At 38.8% G+C, this 16943-nt stretch overlaps 1 protein-coding gene across 2 annotated transcripts in view; it reads right to left on the bottom strand.

Moving 5' to 3' along the window:
- The window catches only part of rnf13 (ring finger protein 13), a 44098-nt gene extending 29464 nt beyond the window's left edge, over positions 1 to 14634 (bottom strand). Inside the window, exons 1-5 of one of the 2 annotated variants that reach the window (XM_083911107.1) lie at positions 14455 to 14634; positions 13806 to 13844; positions 11230 to 11473; positions 10903 to 10983; positions 1007 to 1129 (exon numbers count right to left, since the gene is read on the bottom strand). In XM_083911107.1, the coding sequence (XP_083767233.1) occupies positions 1007 to 1129; positions 10903 to 10983; positions 11230 to 11343 (318 nt within the window). In that variant the 5' untranslated portion in view covers positions 11344 to 11473; positions 13806 to 13844; positions 14455 to 14634. The remainder of the gene's footprint in view (positions 1 to 1006; positions 1130 to 10902; positions 10984 to 11229; positions 11474 to 13805; positions 13845 to 14454) is intronic. The other variant, XM_083911106.1, reaches the window with a different exon arrangement.
- Positions 14635 to 16943: the final 2309 nt, after the last annotated feature.

Raw genomic sequence — 16943 nt, 5'->3', positions numbered from 1 at the left:
GGAAAATGGAAAAACTTCACTTTGAGTTGTTTTACTTCTGGCACAAATTATCCTTTTATAAATCAGCAGAGGGTGCTCTACTAATATTACAACTCAGTAATCCCCTCGCTGCCAACTCCATTGCTAAATGTATTAAGTGTTCAGACCACAAATGTGAAGTTTTTCTAATCACAGGGGGAAAAAAGGTAATGTGTTCAATACAACAGCATCTGGTAACAATTCAGGATTCCTGCAGATCGTGAAGAGAAAAAAGTCTCTACTTGAAATTCTGTAACAAGAAATGTATCATCAAGTTCTCCAAAACGCCTTCTTACAATGTTTGTGCTTAACATTTTGTTGTAAGCTTTCATTAAGACTGGCATTTACTTGATGGACCTCTCCGCACTGCACATGGACAGAAGCCATTGGTCAGCCTTCACTTGACCAATGGAGATCAGCTCTCTCTCATCTCTACCCTTCAGCCACTTCACTGACTTACTAGAAAAAAAGAACCTTTCATCTCCACAAGTCCAGCATCACGCACAAAACTGCAGGAGAAGACGAAAAAAGACCAGAAAAGAATAGTGGAGGGGGAAAGATGCTCATGCAGGAAATGTCTGTTGAGGGAAATGGCTGCTTCCTGTTTTCCTGTTCCAACCAGACCTGAAGTGAGTGCGAGGCAATGAACATCAGTGTACAGCACCTCACACACACACACCATTTTGGCAGCTTGCCCTGATAATTTACAGCTGAAATTAATATTTTCAACGACTTCCAGGTGTTGCTTTACACTAAAATGAGTTTCCAAAAAACTAGACTTTCACTTAAAAAAGCCCTGGAAGCCTTTTAGTGAAATACATGGGCCATAATTCACTTTACCAACGATGCTGCAGCTACACATTGTTTTGCTCAATCAGTGCCCTGTTCAGTTATGGAATAAAACGGGTTATAACATGCTTCGATATAAAATTAAATAGTTATTTGTAGATTAAAACTAGAGATGAGATGACACACACACACACAGTACCTTGATGTCAAAGTTACAGTCGAAGCGCTTGATGAGGACGATGAAGGCGCCCGTCAAGTTGTCCCTCGGAGGGGGCTGGATGGGCTCGCACGCATTTTCTGGTCGTGCCCCAATCAGGAAGCCCTGCGAGGATGACATCATCAGACGTGACACGTGAATGAAATACACGAGTAACATATATCATTATATACATATGAGTTTAAACAACAGTCATTCCTTGGAAGTCAAACAGGCGATGAGAAGTCAAATGAGGAGTGAGTTTCCAAAATAAGATATCTATTATTTATAGAAAGCACTATCTAGCCTCATTTGTTTTTCACACCCCTGAGGGACCACTGGTCACAACAAAGGATCTGGTAGTTTTGTTTTCATTATGGTTTATGTTGACAGTTGTTTGACTAAAGGCAAATCCCACATCACAATGTGATAAATGACAGCTACAGCTTCATGACAAGTCATCAGCACTGAATGATTTCCTTCTGATTCTAAAAAAGACTTTTGTTAGTAAATCTCAGTCGAGGATATGAGCACAAACACTTGCTTAGCGAGCCTGTGTAGGGTTAAAGCGGCATGAGACAACACAGTTACATCTTAGGACGAGCCAGTGTCAGCTCCCTGACCCAAAGTATGAGCAGCGCCATATTTGTTCAACCCTCCCGCTGCTGCCAGATCAACAATGCAAAATTTAAAGAAAAAAGAAATTAGTTGCTGAGAGGCGGGTCTGCTGCAGCCCTACACTGGCAAATCAAACATACATTTAACACGGTATGGTATGCATAATTAATATAGAACTTTCCACTTGAGAGAAGAGTAACACAGAAATTATGTGTGTCTTTATATGTTCATTAAAATGTGTTTTTGCAAGTATCAGTCAAATAGCGTTCGAGATAGCTGGTGTTTTCAGTGTGTCAGGGTCCCAATTTGAAAAAACTCTGTCCCTTCTATCTTCCCATCTCTCTTTCTGCAGCTGATGCTTCCTGTCTTAGTTCCATTTCCAACCACAGCTTTTGAAGTGACTGGTGAGATTGTGATAGTGCGAAGAGAGAAAGAGAGGGTTAGACAAAGAGGCTGACGGAGTGATAAAGGGAAGGAGAACAAGGGCGGAAAACAGAAAAAAAGATACAAATGTGGAGGCAAGAGGAATCAGAGACCCACTGAATTGCAGACAAAAGAGGAAAGCCAGAAAAAAAGACAGATGGGGAGAGACAAAAATAGAAAGGTGAAACAAAACAAGGCAGATGTGAAGAACCAGTGTAGATAAATAGAGAAGAGATGATGAAAGGGGAAATCACAAGAGACAAGGAGGGAGGGACCTAATGTGATATACATTTCTAAACCTCTGCTGCTCTTATGCAAGTGTAACTAACACCACTGTGTGTGTGCGGAAAGTGTGGACTCTGCCAGCTACTTTCAGCGCTCTCTCTTAAAGCCAACACATCTTCTCACACACACGCACACGCACGCGCTGGTGTCCGCTAGCAGCAGCAAACTGATCTCCGTGAGTGCATGTTGTCGGCTGCCACATTGACACGACTCCAGAACAGCAGCTGAGCCACATATGGAAAATGACACATCACATTTACTAAAAAACGGAGCCGTGCTACACAACAGAAGAGACAAAGTCGCTGACTGAATGCGCCGCCTGGACTGTAGCTCAACATTAATAAGAAAATCCAGGGATATCTGTGAATACATCATCATCACCATCGGGGAGGGGACACGTGTGAGGAATCACCCATCGCCGTCACCTCCGGGTGCCTCCTCCAGTGCAGCCCTGCCTTGCTGCTAAATGACATCACTGTGCCACTGCCTCACATTCCTCCTTCTGACTTTAAAAGCAGAGGGGAGAGTGCCCTCTGTTGGGTAGAAAAAAAACACCTGAAATAAACTGAAGCGAAAAATGTAGAGAAGGGAGCATGGGTGAAAAACAGGAAATAACTGAGGAAGGAGGGGAAATCCTGAAAACGTAGACTGAAAGACGTACTGTAGATTAAATCACTTTAAACTCAACAAGTCTCATCTTTATATCTGTAAACATTTCTGCTGCTCTGTCAGACTATAAGATGGTCGACATGCTGCCTTTTTTGTGTAACAATATTTATATTTTTTATCATCCTGTAGTGTCCTATTTATTGCGAATATGAGGTTCTGCTGTGAATTAATGAACTGTGAGTATATTCTAAAAACTAATATAACTTCAAATTCTTGTGCATTCATTCATTGAACTTGGGACATAAAGACATGGTGGGTAAAAAAAAGACAAACTATATAATAGCTTCTAACAATATCACACAAAATTTTACAAACATTACTGCATTAGTATTGGGCCATGGTGTCATCGTTTGGAAAAATACCAAAAGAGGATAAATTATTCATCAAGCACGTGATGTAGAAATAGTGCAGTGAGGCGAGAGGGTAGATAGCAATTGTAGCCGGGAATACACTGATTAAACTTTTTCCTCTCCAGATACGACAACTTGTACAATACAAAACCATACTTGTTATATCTCAGTGATATCGCTGTTCTTATTTTGTTAAATGTAGTTATTCACAACTGAACGAATGTTTAGTTTAGTTTTTAGGATCCCCATTAGCTGCAGCAAAGGCTGCCGCTATTCTTCCTGGGGTCCGACACATGCATACAATTATACAGTAGCCTTTATAATAATGCATCATTATAACAAAAATTAAAAGTATGTAAAGAATGTAACAAAGAGCGGGAATACTTAACATTAGAAGGGGTTTTAAAAATACTATTACTATTTAAAAGCTGAGCATATCCCACTGGGAAAACCTCCTAGTCTTAGTCAGAATCATCAAAATGTATCAATTAGGGCTGGGCAACATACCGATATCGATAATATCATATGAGACCAGAACTGTCTTAGATTTTGGATATTGTAATATGACACAATTGTTCTCTTTCTTGATTTCAAAGGCTGCATTACAATAAAGTAGTGTCATTTTCTGACCTTACCAGACTGTTCTAGCAGTTCTATTATTTTTCTTAACCCACTTATCCAATAAATCCACATAACTGGTGATTAATGTTAGAACAACAAGAAGTCTCAACATTGAGGCAAATATATTGTGATATGTGTGAGTGCTGACAAACTCAAAGGGCTTTTCTGTTATTGCAGAATTTAAGAGGGAGGAGGGGGGATTTCTGGGGTGGACTAAAATTGCACAGTGATCACACTTAATCCCGTCACTAACAATCTCACTATATGGCTTGTTTGCAGATTTGCTCTGGGTTCCGATAGGGGTGGAAAACTGAGGAATTAATAACTCGCTGTAGCCTGTCTGGGGCTTCCTGTAAGCAGATTAAAGCTTGTGTGACTCCACACTCACATTAATCGACGTTCAGAATCCCCACTTTAAACTGCATGAACCACTTCAACCCCCTCTACCATAAGCATGCCCAAAATAGGAAGCAGGTGAAGCTAAAGATCTTGCTTTCAGATAGCACTTTCGCACTCCAAATCGATTACCGGAGCCTTGTGGCATTGACGCTTCTTAAACCATGAGGAATACTGGTGAAATGGGAAAGCTGAAGTCTAAATGTGAAATGTTTCTAGGTCACAATGTAGATATTCAAAATATGCCTGAAACTCCCTCAACAAAACAAGAGAATGACAGTAAAGCAGGCAGTTGGACATAATGAGTTAATCACTGTAAACGTACAGTGAGTCACCTGGACGCCTGACGAGAAGTATCTGCTGTAAAACATCTATGATTAGTTCTTTCCTATATATTTACCAGAGCCAGACACAAGAGAAATGACTCATGAAGGTGCATTAAGTATCCACATTAATGCTCATTGATGAAACAGAGAAAATCAGGGTGCATACAACTTTTTCATGGTCAAATTTAAGCACTTTCAAGGTCTATTGTCGAGCTTTTCCAGCACCAGCTGTGGTAAAATAAAACATTTCTACAAATACATACATATTGAAAATGATTATTTCATGTTTTACAATTCAGGCGCTGACTTATTATATTTCTACATGATAGCTATTTGTTGTGGAAGAATTGCAGATACAATTTCAAGCAATTTATCCAAAATTCAAACCTAGAAAACACAACATTAAACTTCAAACATTTTCAAGGATTTCAAGCACCCGTACGAACCCTGGAAAATAAACCCTCATATCCTTCTTCCAGAGTCAACATATCACTACTAACATGTTGACAAAGCAGATGTGAGTATGTTTAAGCAGAGCACTGGTTTGATTATTAGAGAAACCAAAGGATGAACAATATTTGTTATTACAACTCTGGCCTAGAGCAAAACCGAGGTGGTTCTCGACAAGGAGTCCAGGGACCTTCAGGGGTCCTTGAAGGGCTTCCAAGTTTCATTTCAATACATTTGAGCATGGAAGTACATTCTCAACCTTGATAACAAGTATAGATTTAGAATCTAAAAGGTTCACTTATAAGCTTTCTGGGAGCATTCATTTTTTTTCAAAGCTCTCATTCTTAGGTCACACTTAGGTCACGCGATGACACCTGAGCTACCTGAATTTGAGCTAACTGACGACCCGTAAGTGCAGTCAAGAAAAAGTTAGTAAGTCAACCTTTGAGTCGAGATTATTATTGTTAAAATGTAATTACTTTTGTTTTTTAATTTGGAGCGAGTGAATAAAAAATTGCGATCTCTATTGACAGTAGGGGCGCAGGATCTCCTGTGTCACTAAAGTTACGGTTGTAACTGTGACCAATCATTGTCGTTCAGTGTTTTGACTTCACCTTCTAGTATCGTCTCCGCTTGCAAGCCTCAATCAAGGTGGTAACCCAAAAAAATACCAGGTGCCAGGTGCTATCCAAAACCTTTGCTAATAGAAAACGGAAAAAAGGAGCGACTCAAGCTGAGTGTACTGTACGATTCAGTGGGAATGCAGCATCAGAGTCCTCAGCTAACCTCACCTGCATGCCTTTGAATTGTGGGAGGAAACTGGAGCAACGACAGGAAACGCATGCCAGGTTAGGGGAAACAAGCAAATATGCTTGATATATAATTATCCACTCAAAGTCCCTGTGTGCAAAGTTGCCATATTTTGCTCAACCGTGTAATACTTGAGTCAAGATGTGACATGGGAGGAGCGTTTCCGGCCACCTCTTTACAGCCCACATCTTCAATCAAATTGTATCTACATTTCAATCAAAGGAAACAACTGTAAAGAGGTTTGGGCAGCATTTCCAAACTGAAAGGAGGAAGTCTATCTGTTGCTTCTAAAGCCTCTCAGAAATATTTTGAAGCAGCAATGATGGCATTGTAGAAATCCACCTACTTTTGCGATTTGTGGACAAGCACTCACATAGAAACCAGGCTTCAATGCAACACGAAAACATATACTTATACATATATTTTTCATTTGATTTCAAGTATGTGCTTCAGAGACTTAACCAGTGTTGCCGCTGCACCATCCAAACCACAAAGACTTTCCAAAGGAAACCCAAGCATTTCTTCTCAGACTAGAGATCAGTCTATAATTGTGGAAATGAAAGTGAGCACATAAGTGGAATTAAAAAAAGCCTGAAAGCCAAGTGGTGTGTCGAGAAAGTCCTGCGATAAGGGAACACAACTATTTTAAAATCGGTATCGATTCTTGGCCAGGGTCATGTCTAAATAAAAATTCAAAATGATCAACCTTGTCTACAGTTTGTAGCCAGATCCTCTGCCATTACTCTCTTATATCATATATGTAGTGTATTTACTGTAAGTAAGGTCAACAGTGACTTAATCTGATCTCAAAAATGTTTTCCACCATGTGTCAGTGTTTGCCTGTTATTGTATATTATTATAAACTGTAAGTTGTGGATTCGTCTCTGCAGCGATGTTACAAAAAACCAAAGTGAAAAGTAACTTAGTATATTTACTAAAGGTGCTGCTTTATTTCAGGTGGAAATGCTGCATTTTTTACTCCTCTACATTTATGCGGTGGATGTGTAGAAGTTATTTAGTTCATGAATTACATTACATTTAGCTGACGCTTTTATCCAAAGCGACTTCCATTCACACCCATGCACAGCACAGGGAGCAATTTAGGGGTTCAGTGTCTTGCCCAAGCCACAGCCGCCCTCTCTAAACAATCATGGTATGGCTGCAGCAGAACATTGCATAACCTTCATTCTTTACAAACAAAATGTTCTCATCCCTAAATTTGAATTCCTGCATACAGATTACAAATATGCTATATCACAACTTAAAAATGAAATAGACCAAACAGGGGAACTGTTTTTCCTCATTGCCATTTTAAGTCAACAGTTAAATGATGCCTAATTTATTATACAATAATAATAAAAATAATACAAACAAAAACTTCCCTGAAGCATTCATGGTCATACTGACAGGAAGTGTAAAACCCTTTCTGTGTCTTCAAAATTTCAAACTGGTGTTGTTGTTATGCGACATTTTAAGTCCACCTTGATCTCCAAATGCAATAGCCTGCATTTTTTATAGCATCTTTCAAACTTACTGGACAAAGAGCTTTACCATTAACATATTACAAAACAAATGCATACACCGATGGTGGTGAGCTGCCATGCAAAGCACCCCACCGGGATCTTCTTGCACAGAGGACAGGAGAAGCCGGGGATCAAACTGCCAACTTTGTGATTAAAGGACGACTTGCACTACCTCCTGAGCCAGAGCTGCCCCCATGAGCACCTCAGATATTGAAGAAAACATACAGTAAGTGTTTCATACACAGGGTGTAAACATGTTTGTAGAGGCCTTGCTTTGAGACCCTGAGGCGACTGTAAATAAGCCCTGGTTGTGTTAGTAGAAACAGGGAGGGCTCTGTTTGATGCCTCCTTCCCTATGGGGAATCCCCTGGTGGTTAAGGCTCCTGCTGCCATGTGATGCCACAGGTTTATCCAAACATCGTACAGCTTTAACACTGCAAGGCTACAACATCTTGCAGTCTGCAAGTCAAGGTTTTGCAAGGTGCTCCTCTTCCTTTATTGCATATGCATAGGTAAAGAGTGTGAAAATAGTAGGTGAGGACAGTAAATGCATGTTGTCTTCTGGTGGTTTACAAAAACTCACACAATCTGCAGGGTTTAAATTTCATCTGAACAGCAGGTGCAAATAGTGAATTAAAAAAGCAGGTTGCAGTGGGGAGAAGAAAAATTAATTAACTGTTGTTCTACAGAGGCATCAGAAAAAGTGAGTGCACTGCAATATCTGCAGTGAATACACAATGAGAAGTTGGAATATTCTACTTTTTCTGTGAATTTGTATTATCACTATTTGACATACAGGGCAAACCTTCTACTTGTCCAGTAAGGAAGATGGGAGGTAATTCTCTATTCCTTCTCAGTCTGTGATAATGTGGATGATAATGTGGGTGTATCTTTCTGAGTGAAGCTGCCAAACAAACTCAGACAGAAGCAGACATGGACCGGGCAGGAGGGCAATTTAAAATGGACAGATTGAGTTTAGCCCTCGGGGACTAGGGCAACATATCAGCATGAAATACAGCCTCTCTGCCCCGGCTAGACAGCAGAGGAGAAAAATAAGACGCAGAGATTAGATGAGAATTTAAGATGGGGGGGGGGGGGCTTTCTCAGCTTTCATAACACAAACTCTTTCATGAGACTAATGTGAAATGGAGAGCAACATGACTGTCTGCTGATGGTCAGCAAACACACCAACAGCCTACCTATGGTGAGGCCCGCATCAACAAATCATATCTATTTATCTTGCTATAATGACCTTGAGTACGACCTTGTTCCTCCTGAACCACAAGTTAGTGGCTGTCTTGCAGCAGCTCTCTGTTGCCACACGGCAACCGAACGTGAGGAGAGGAAAAGAGAGAAGAGAGAAGCGGCCATAAATGACAGCAAAACACAGAAAAGACTCTCGCACTGCGCTGCAACACGTGTCTGGTTTAATTGAAGGCATTTTTTTAAATGTATGTGTAAAAACAAAACAAGAAAAAAAGGAATATCTGAATAGCAAAATTCAAAAGAAGAATACCCACCAAACTAATACATTTCCGAAAATATTCGGGTCCAACCCTAATACGGACACACCCATGCAAGTTTAAATAATTTCCCCCTGGGATTCGGACCAGTCCCAGCCTGGTCAGATGCGTACATGAACTGATGAAGCCTCTTGGATGAGAGGTGAAACGTCTTCCTAGACAAATAACCAAGTCCAGTTGCTTTTGACTGAAATTGCTTTGAGGGATAACGACGACCTGGACAAATGAGAACATTCACAGGCTCCCTCTGGGATTATTAAAGTATTTCTGATTCTGATTCTGAAGTAGCCTTGCTAAGCACCAGACACTATTAGCTGTTCCTTGTCTGTTGCAGTGCTTTCAACGCAAGCAACAGGCATAAATGTACAAACGGGGCGTCTGACAAGTTCTGGTAAAAAGGGTTGCGTCACGTTGCGGCACCCACGGACAGTCAGGAGATTCCAATAGAAAACAATGCAAGCAAACTCATTTTACTGCCGACGGTCGCTCTTGTCACTTGCTGTTAGGACGATACATGCAAAAAAATCTAATCTCCCTATGGGAGGAATCAATCCCCCTCAATTAATTCATACAAGCACTCGATCTGGGAAAACATTACTCATGCCCATCCCTAATGAATTAAATAATTCCTTGTGCGTTAACTAACATGTAATATGACATGTATACCGGCCATGCTCCCTAAAAATTTTTAAACTGTAAAATGTCTGAATTTTTCTAATATTAGATCATTTGTTTCTTTTTTAATGTTTAAAGAGAGGTGGCATTCCCATTGTTTAAAACAGGCGGTTGTGAATTGAAAAAGAAACTTTACATGGGTGTGTTCACCTTCTGAGTATTCCAACTTCATGTTGTGAGACTGAAGTTACCAATTATCTCAACCAGAGCCGTACTTCCTAAAATATACTATTAGATCACAAGTCATGTGATTATGGCACAACTGTGTAATGATGCTAAACTTGGAAGCCTTAAATTCTGATAAGTGGCAGTAATTATGAGTGTGCAAACATACGGTACTTAACTGTACGTATACATAAACACAAAACAAGGCATTAAGTAATTTGCCATAAGTTTGTTCCCTTAAAAAAAAGCCTTTTGTAAAACGACAACTGAGCTCTTGACTGTGGGAAACGCCACAATGACCAGCTTAGATAGCAGACATGAATCATCCCTTCTGTTTGTGAGCTTTGTGGATCAAGCAGTGTGCCGGTTGATGGGTAGGGTGGGGTGTGCATACAGAAACCTCACAACAACTCACATTTGTTACAGTCCTCAACACACAGCATTAATGTTTGGGAGCAGTTTCATTACATGTTATATTTTGATGGAGCTTCATTAAAGTCCAACCTGAGTGTAATTTCAATACACAGTGTGTGCTCCTATGTCATTTTTGAGTGTACCTGGCTGCACAAAATACATGGCCTTTTGTATTGATGGGGAAACAATTTTGCATGCTTTTGCATGTTCAAACATGATTAATGTAAAAACATCTTTTTTACCAGCGTCATAAAACATTGGTAACATCACAGTTAATTCCTGTTGTTAGTCCATGTATTTAAATACCAGTGAATCAATTTGGGAGTGACAGCAAGGTCCAATCCAGTCTTTTTTATGTTAATAGTGAAGCTAACCCCTTTGTTAAGAACTGGATAAAGGCGGTGTAAGTCGCTTTGAATGTTTTTGCATTTTTATAGAACATTTTCCTATTTTTCTGCTAATTTTAACTGTAAAAAAGTCATGTTATTTTGCTCACTTCCTGGTACATCTATGATCTTTTTATCAGCCAGGAATATCTTTCTTTTTGATGTTTTCATATAAACCTTAGAGTGACTTTTAGGGTAATTTAGTCTAGAAACCAATCAGCTCACTAGCTTATCAAACAAACACCTCTGTCCCTTCTGCACTCACCTTGAGTCCATCGCTGGGTAGCCGATAGCCAAACCGTGCAGGCAGGTCATCAAAGTTCTCTGTTTTGTTGTCAAATGAGTACTGAAAATGGAAAACATTAACTTGAATTACTTTTGGACTCAAGATATTTTATGGAGGCTGGTGCATCATCAAATAAAGCTTCACCAAGAGGAGCGTAAACACACAAAACACAGGCCTGAAGTACCAATTACATTGCTAATCTGGGGATGAGATGGTGTGTCTGCGTATTGTATTGTAACTGTATTACTCCATCATATTACTGTTGTACATTTATCTAATGTCCGACATGCACTTAGAATTACTCACAGCGGCGATGTCTGCCTCAACGGGCAGCAGGTTGAGGAAGGCGAAGAGCTGAACAGTGAAGATAGTGTAAATCTGTGTGGCCGACAGCATCAGCATTCCCAGAGACAGCAGCATCTTGGCATCACGTTACAACCCCCAGCTGCTATGCCACTCACTCATAAACATACACAACCATAAACACACACAAATGACCACACACACTGGCCTTGGGGGAACCTGTGTACACTGCCTGTTGTCGTTACACCTAGAAAAGACACCAATGATAATACGTAAAGCCTTGATTCACAAACACCGATAAAATAGTGTTGAAACTTCTTGATTGAAACGCATATATTTACATTTGAACATGTGATGTTGTCTGGGTGTCCGTCATTGTTGGCAAGTTAAGAGAAAATAAATCCATATTTGGCTCCTTGCACCAATTTTGTCAAACAGATTAGTGTGAACCACTCTGAAGGATAACGCAAAGTGGATTTTAGTGGCATTTCAGCAGCTAGCGGGACACACGGATGATAGATTTCAATACTGAACATAATTTTCTGCAACAGTGTCAAAGCAGAGCTGATATTGTGGACAACTGCTTGAATACATCAAGTTTTAATAAAACGCCTCCCCATTCTTTCTTTTAACTGTTCTTATTTGATAAGTTATACAGACAAGCTGAAAGAAGGGCTGTCGAAGCGTTTATGTGGATTATACACTACATATTATGGTCTCTGGAGAGAGACTATCTTTCTTAGATTGTGTTAGTTACTTGTCCTACTTAAATCTAATTTTTATATATATAAAAAAGAAGCACTGAGCCGAAGGTTGCAACAATTGTGCTCTGAGTACATTTCCTTTAAGCTAATGTGGCTTAGTTTCGAGTATATCTTGCTACTAACTCCTACATTAGATAAGATAAAATGAACTTTATTGATCCCACACTGGGCAAATTTCCATTCTTAGCAAGCCAGCCCCTTCACCAAGACTGAAGTGGGCTTCAGGTCTAACAGCCAGTAAGACGTACAACTTCACAAAGTGGAGGGCAGCATGTGATCAGGTCAGGAGTAAACAGCCAGGCTTTAGACCACTAAGCTTTGTTTTCAAGCTGCAAAGTAGGAAAGTAGTGTTCGAAGTGAAAAACAAGGATGTTTTCTAATTCGATCTATACTTCATGGGTGTGTGAAATGTCACCATTTCTCTTTATTTCTCTTTGGTTTATATTTGTACAGTAGCATTAATGCAGTTTGAACAGATAAATCAATAAAACAAAGCTTCAGTACCACTTGTCCTCATGTATTACTAAACAATATAATAGGGGCTATAATTCATTATGATCTTTTATTTTATTTATTTATTTTTATTATTTTATAATTGTATGAAATCATATATTGAGATGGCATGATACACCATTATGAAAATACTTTATTTGTTTTTTACTGTATTCACACAAGTATAATAAATAGGCTTTACCATGTGGTTATTTCATATAGACTATTTAGTTACCAAATTAGCAGAGAACATGCTATATTGTGATATCTTCATTGAGATATTAAATGACCTACTGTATATCCTTTGATCCTGACCTTTCTGTGTCTATTTAGCTAAGAGTTTATTGGTTATCCTATACTGTATTTTTTATACCTCCCTCGTGTTTTTGTAAGCTGCTGGAAACTTTTTTTTTAACAATTTCTTTGCGGGGGTCATCCCAAAGGATCAATAAAGAGAAGTCTAAGTCTAAGTCTCACAATTGACTTTAAAGTACTGAGTTTCAATTCTAAGCCTGAATCACATCTGTGTAACACGAGAGTGAGGATTTGTTATGTAACTTATGTCCCTACTGTTCTGCTAATGCTGCTGCTGTCATTTCCCACAAAACAAGGTATTACATACCAACGACCTCCAGCGAATAGCTGACAAATTTCCATGTTGTGTGACGTCATCATCATCGACCAACCCTAACGCTTATTTGCATCAGTGTCATACAACTGGTCATAAACGTGTTTTTAAAAGGTAGTTTTTTAAATGACCTCCAAGGTGTTACTTTGATTAATTCCTACTGATACTTCCTGAGTTTTTGTGTCAATAATTTAAATCTCCACCACTGATTCTGTAAATATCTTTAAATGTTTTATTATTTAGTGGGTTTCACCTTAAATTCCAATACCTCTCTATGTATAGTAGTTATGGCTGCCATCTCTTAATCAAATTGTTAACTAATCGGTCATTTTGGTCTTAGTCTAATAAGATTTATTTAGTTGATTAATCATTTTTAATGCTGTTTTCATGGTGATGAACTTATTTCCGAGACACTTATGAGCACATGTCTGGTAAACACCAGATTTCCAGTGGTGCTTTTGCCTTATTCTTTCTGGAGAAGCTCAGTTTTATAGATCTGTTGACTAAATGAACTCAACGATGAATGATACGATTATTAGTAGACTAAATGTCTTACAGCAATTCAGCCCTCTTTCTTATTTTCATGTTACTTTCTCTTACTTTACTATTATCAGGGGGTTTATTTTGCATCAATTATGGCAATTTGTCCCTGTTTTAATGTTTATGTTCATTCAATGTCATGTACTTTTACTTACTGAAAAGCACTTTGTAGTGTATGTCGTGTATAAAAGGACCTATTCAAATAAAGTAATCATTATTGTTATTGTTGTTGTTATCATTATTATTACTATTGATGAAACCAGTAGCTTATATCTGTGACTCCAACAAATTCTACAAATGATAACATAAGATGCACAAACTATGTGGCAGGGCAGCAAACCAGACATCGCACCAAAATGTGTCTTCTTCATAAAGAACCAAAGGGGAAGTGAAAGCACCATCACTCATGACAACATCTGGCACAACAATGACTAAACATCAAATGACAAGCAATCACATTTTATTAAGCAGAAACCACCATTAGGTGAGCGGGCTAACAATTATAAGACAATGTGATTAGAGGATAAACAGTAACAAAACAATGTCTGTTAAACTTTAAAAGCCCAGATTTTAGTGACTAATGTTGGGTTACGGTTCCCCTCCAAAGTGTTGTCACAAATATATCCAGGACCGTTAATGTCAGACATTTTTCAGTTAGCTACAGATGTTTGGAGTATAGTTATACACGTGAATAAATAAGTGTGAACAACCTTAAAGGTTTGCAGCTAGAATAACAGAGCGTCCTGTACCCGCGTTAGCATGATGCTAACTGGGGTAGCTGCCTGGCTCGTCGTGGGTGTTTACCTTTATTTTTGCCTGGATGTTTATCTTGTCTAGGAGTTTAGCAGCTGGCAAGGACATCCCTCTCCTTCACTGTGCGTCGTGTGTCAAGTAATAGGGAATATTATGGACTGACTTCATCCCGTTTGAACGTTGGCTCCGAGACTGAACATAAACGTTTACAGTTTAATCCCAAACCATCGCTAGGGCCAACTTCCGCAACTGCTCTGCATTCGGCTTCTGATTGGACGAACAGTCCGTCAATCAATCTATTCCGGAAGTGACTCCAGACGTAAACATATCCACGTGATGGGATGTCACACAAGAACCCCCATTTACTTGTTTCTCCTGTAATATTTTACTGGAATAGTCGTGCAAATAATTTATGTTGGGAAAAAATCTGGTATCTTCCTCAAAATGTGTTGTAGTTAAAATGGTGAAAGATGTGTTATTAAAAATGATTCATCAATGTTACCCTGTTAAATCCTTCTTTATCAAATTCAAATATGTAGATCCAGATCTGAAGTGTGCCTTTTGTGACTCCCACATTGAGACTGTTATTTATCTGTTTTGTAAATGTGAATATATAGAAAATCAACACTTGTTCCCGCACTCACTTAAAGCTCCTTTATTTAGTCTTTGGTTAACGTTCGTTTAGATCTATTGACCTTCATCAGGACCCAGTGTTTCACTTTATTTTAAAATTTAAGCACACTCATGCAATCAGCTGTGTATGTGTGTGTGTGTCTGTGTGTTTGTGTGTGTGTGTGTGTGTGTGTGTCTGTGTGTGTGTGTGTGTGTGTGTGTGTGTGGGTGTGTGTGTGCGCGTGCACACTTTGCCACCAGTATCATATTGTTCAGAATCAAGTCACTCTTAATGTCCTTCAACCCCTCTATGTTTTACAGTCGCATGGACTGAGCAGCGAGCCTATATTTACAGCTTTATTACATCTACATCAGTGCATTACCAGACGAACTGGCAGCAAAATGCAATATCTAAAGGAACTATATATTTTTTAAGTGGAAACAAGTATATGCTCTTTTTCATCAGCACAGACGTCACCCTCCTCCCTAAAAAAAACAGTACCGTTGATTGCTGACACTTTTAAATCTCTAGCACCCTCTATAGTAAATGGGGTGCATCTTCTTTTTTGGGGATTTATTTATGGGATCAGTGTATATGGTTGCAACCAAGATGGAAATATATTTATTAGACTATAACTTTATTACAACTGTCGGGTCCTCCTGCAAGCATGATACGAAGTCTCCAAAAATGAGTGCATGTGATGCAGTTGAGAGACTTGTTGTCTTTCATAAGGTAATTATATTATTACGGTGATTATAATAATTTTTCACTTCACCTTCTTACATATGTAAATGAGGGTTGTTAAAAAAGTGGATGGAATTGTAACTAAGTCTCATTCCCATCTTGCACAAGCCAATGAGTAGATGTTTGAATAATCACTTCTGTAATGTACTTTTCTCTGTGGCTGCTTATTACTCTTGTGTCTAATGTTCAGTTTTCTGATCTTAACCCTAGTCATACCGCTGTTTGGAGGAGCATCTCCGCAACAAGCAGGGTCCACAGCCGTACATCCTCGCTGTTGGGCGTCAGAGGAGCAAGATTGACAGCTTCTACATCACCATGGATAAGCTCCCCATCCCATGCAAGGCAAACCACTCCCTCGGGGCATGTGATGAACTTTTCAAAGCACATTTTTTGTTTAATTTGTCTTACTAAGTTGCACTTGTGAATTTTTACACAATCCTGCAGACAACAGTGTATAGTATTGATGTGGGGAAAATGAAGGATTCACCCAGAGTTAGAGACTTGAGAGTGAGACTGCTTAACGAGCCAGAGATGAGAATGTGGTAAACAATGAAATGCTTGAAACAATCTTGTCAAAAGATGTTTTTTCAACTCGTTGGGTTAAAGTTGATGGTGTAGACTGTAGAGTATAAAGCTGGACTAGTCTATATTTTTTGACAAACAAGCTATTTACAGAGAATTTTGTTGACCATCATCGTGCATTCAGAGTATTACGAAGTGTGGAAAGATGTCTTTTGAAAATGTCTGAGCTTAAATTCCATTAACCGTTTGATACATTGTTTCAGATGAAAGTTTGTACAATATACCTTCATTCATAATGTTTTGATTCAACTGACTGCAAGGCAAAAAAGGCACAAATAAATGTTTTTGAAAATGATTTTGTTTATTGGAATTAATACTTGTTAATATACTGTAAGTATATATTAAATAAATTATTAATTCAGATTTAATAAATAAAAAGATAATTTTAACACTTTTTCCGTGTATATTGTTGACACTTTAGGGAGTGAAAATAACACTACCCAAATAGTTTAAAAAAAATTCACTCTAGAGAAGTGTTATCCATAAGTGTTAATCTATTAGTGTTACTTTAACTCTGTTTTGCGAGCTAAATAAGGAACTCTGGTAGAGTGTGAAATGTTTAACTCTTTTGAAAGTGTTAATTTAACTCTGGAGAGTGTGG

The sequence above is a fragment of the Echiichthys vipera genome (genome assembly GCF_963691815.1).
Source record: "Echiichthys vipera genome assembly, chromosome: 3".
Classification (NCBI taxonomy): domain Eukaryota; kingdom Metazoa; phylum Chordata; class Actinopteri; order Perciformes; family Trachinidae; genus Echiichthys; species Echiichthys vipera.
Note: the sequence above shows the minus strand (reverse complement) of the source record. Positions and strands in the feature narration are given on the sequence as shown.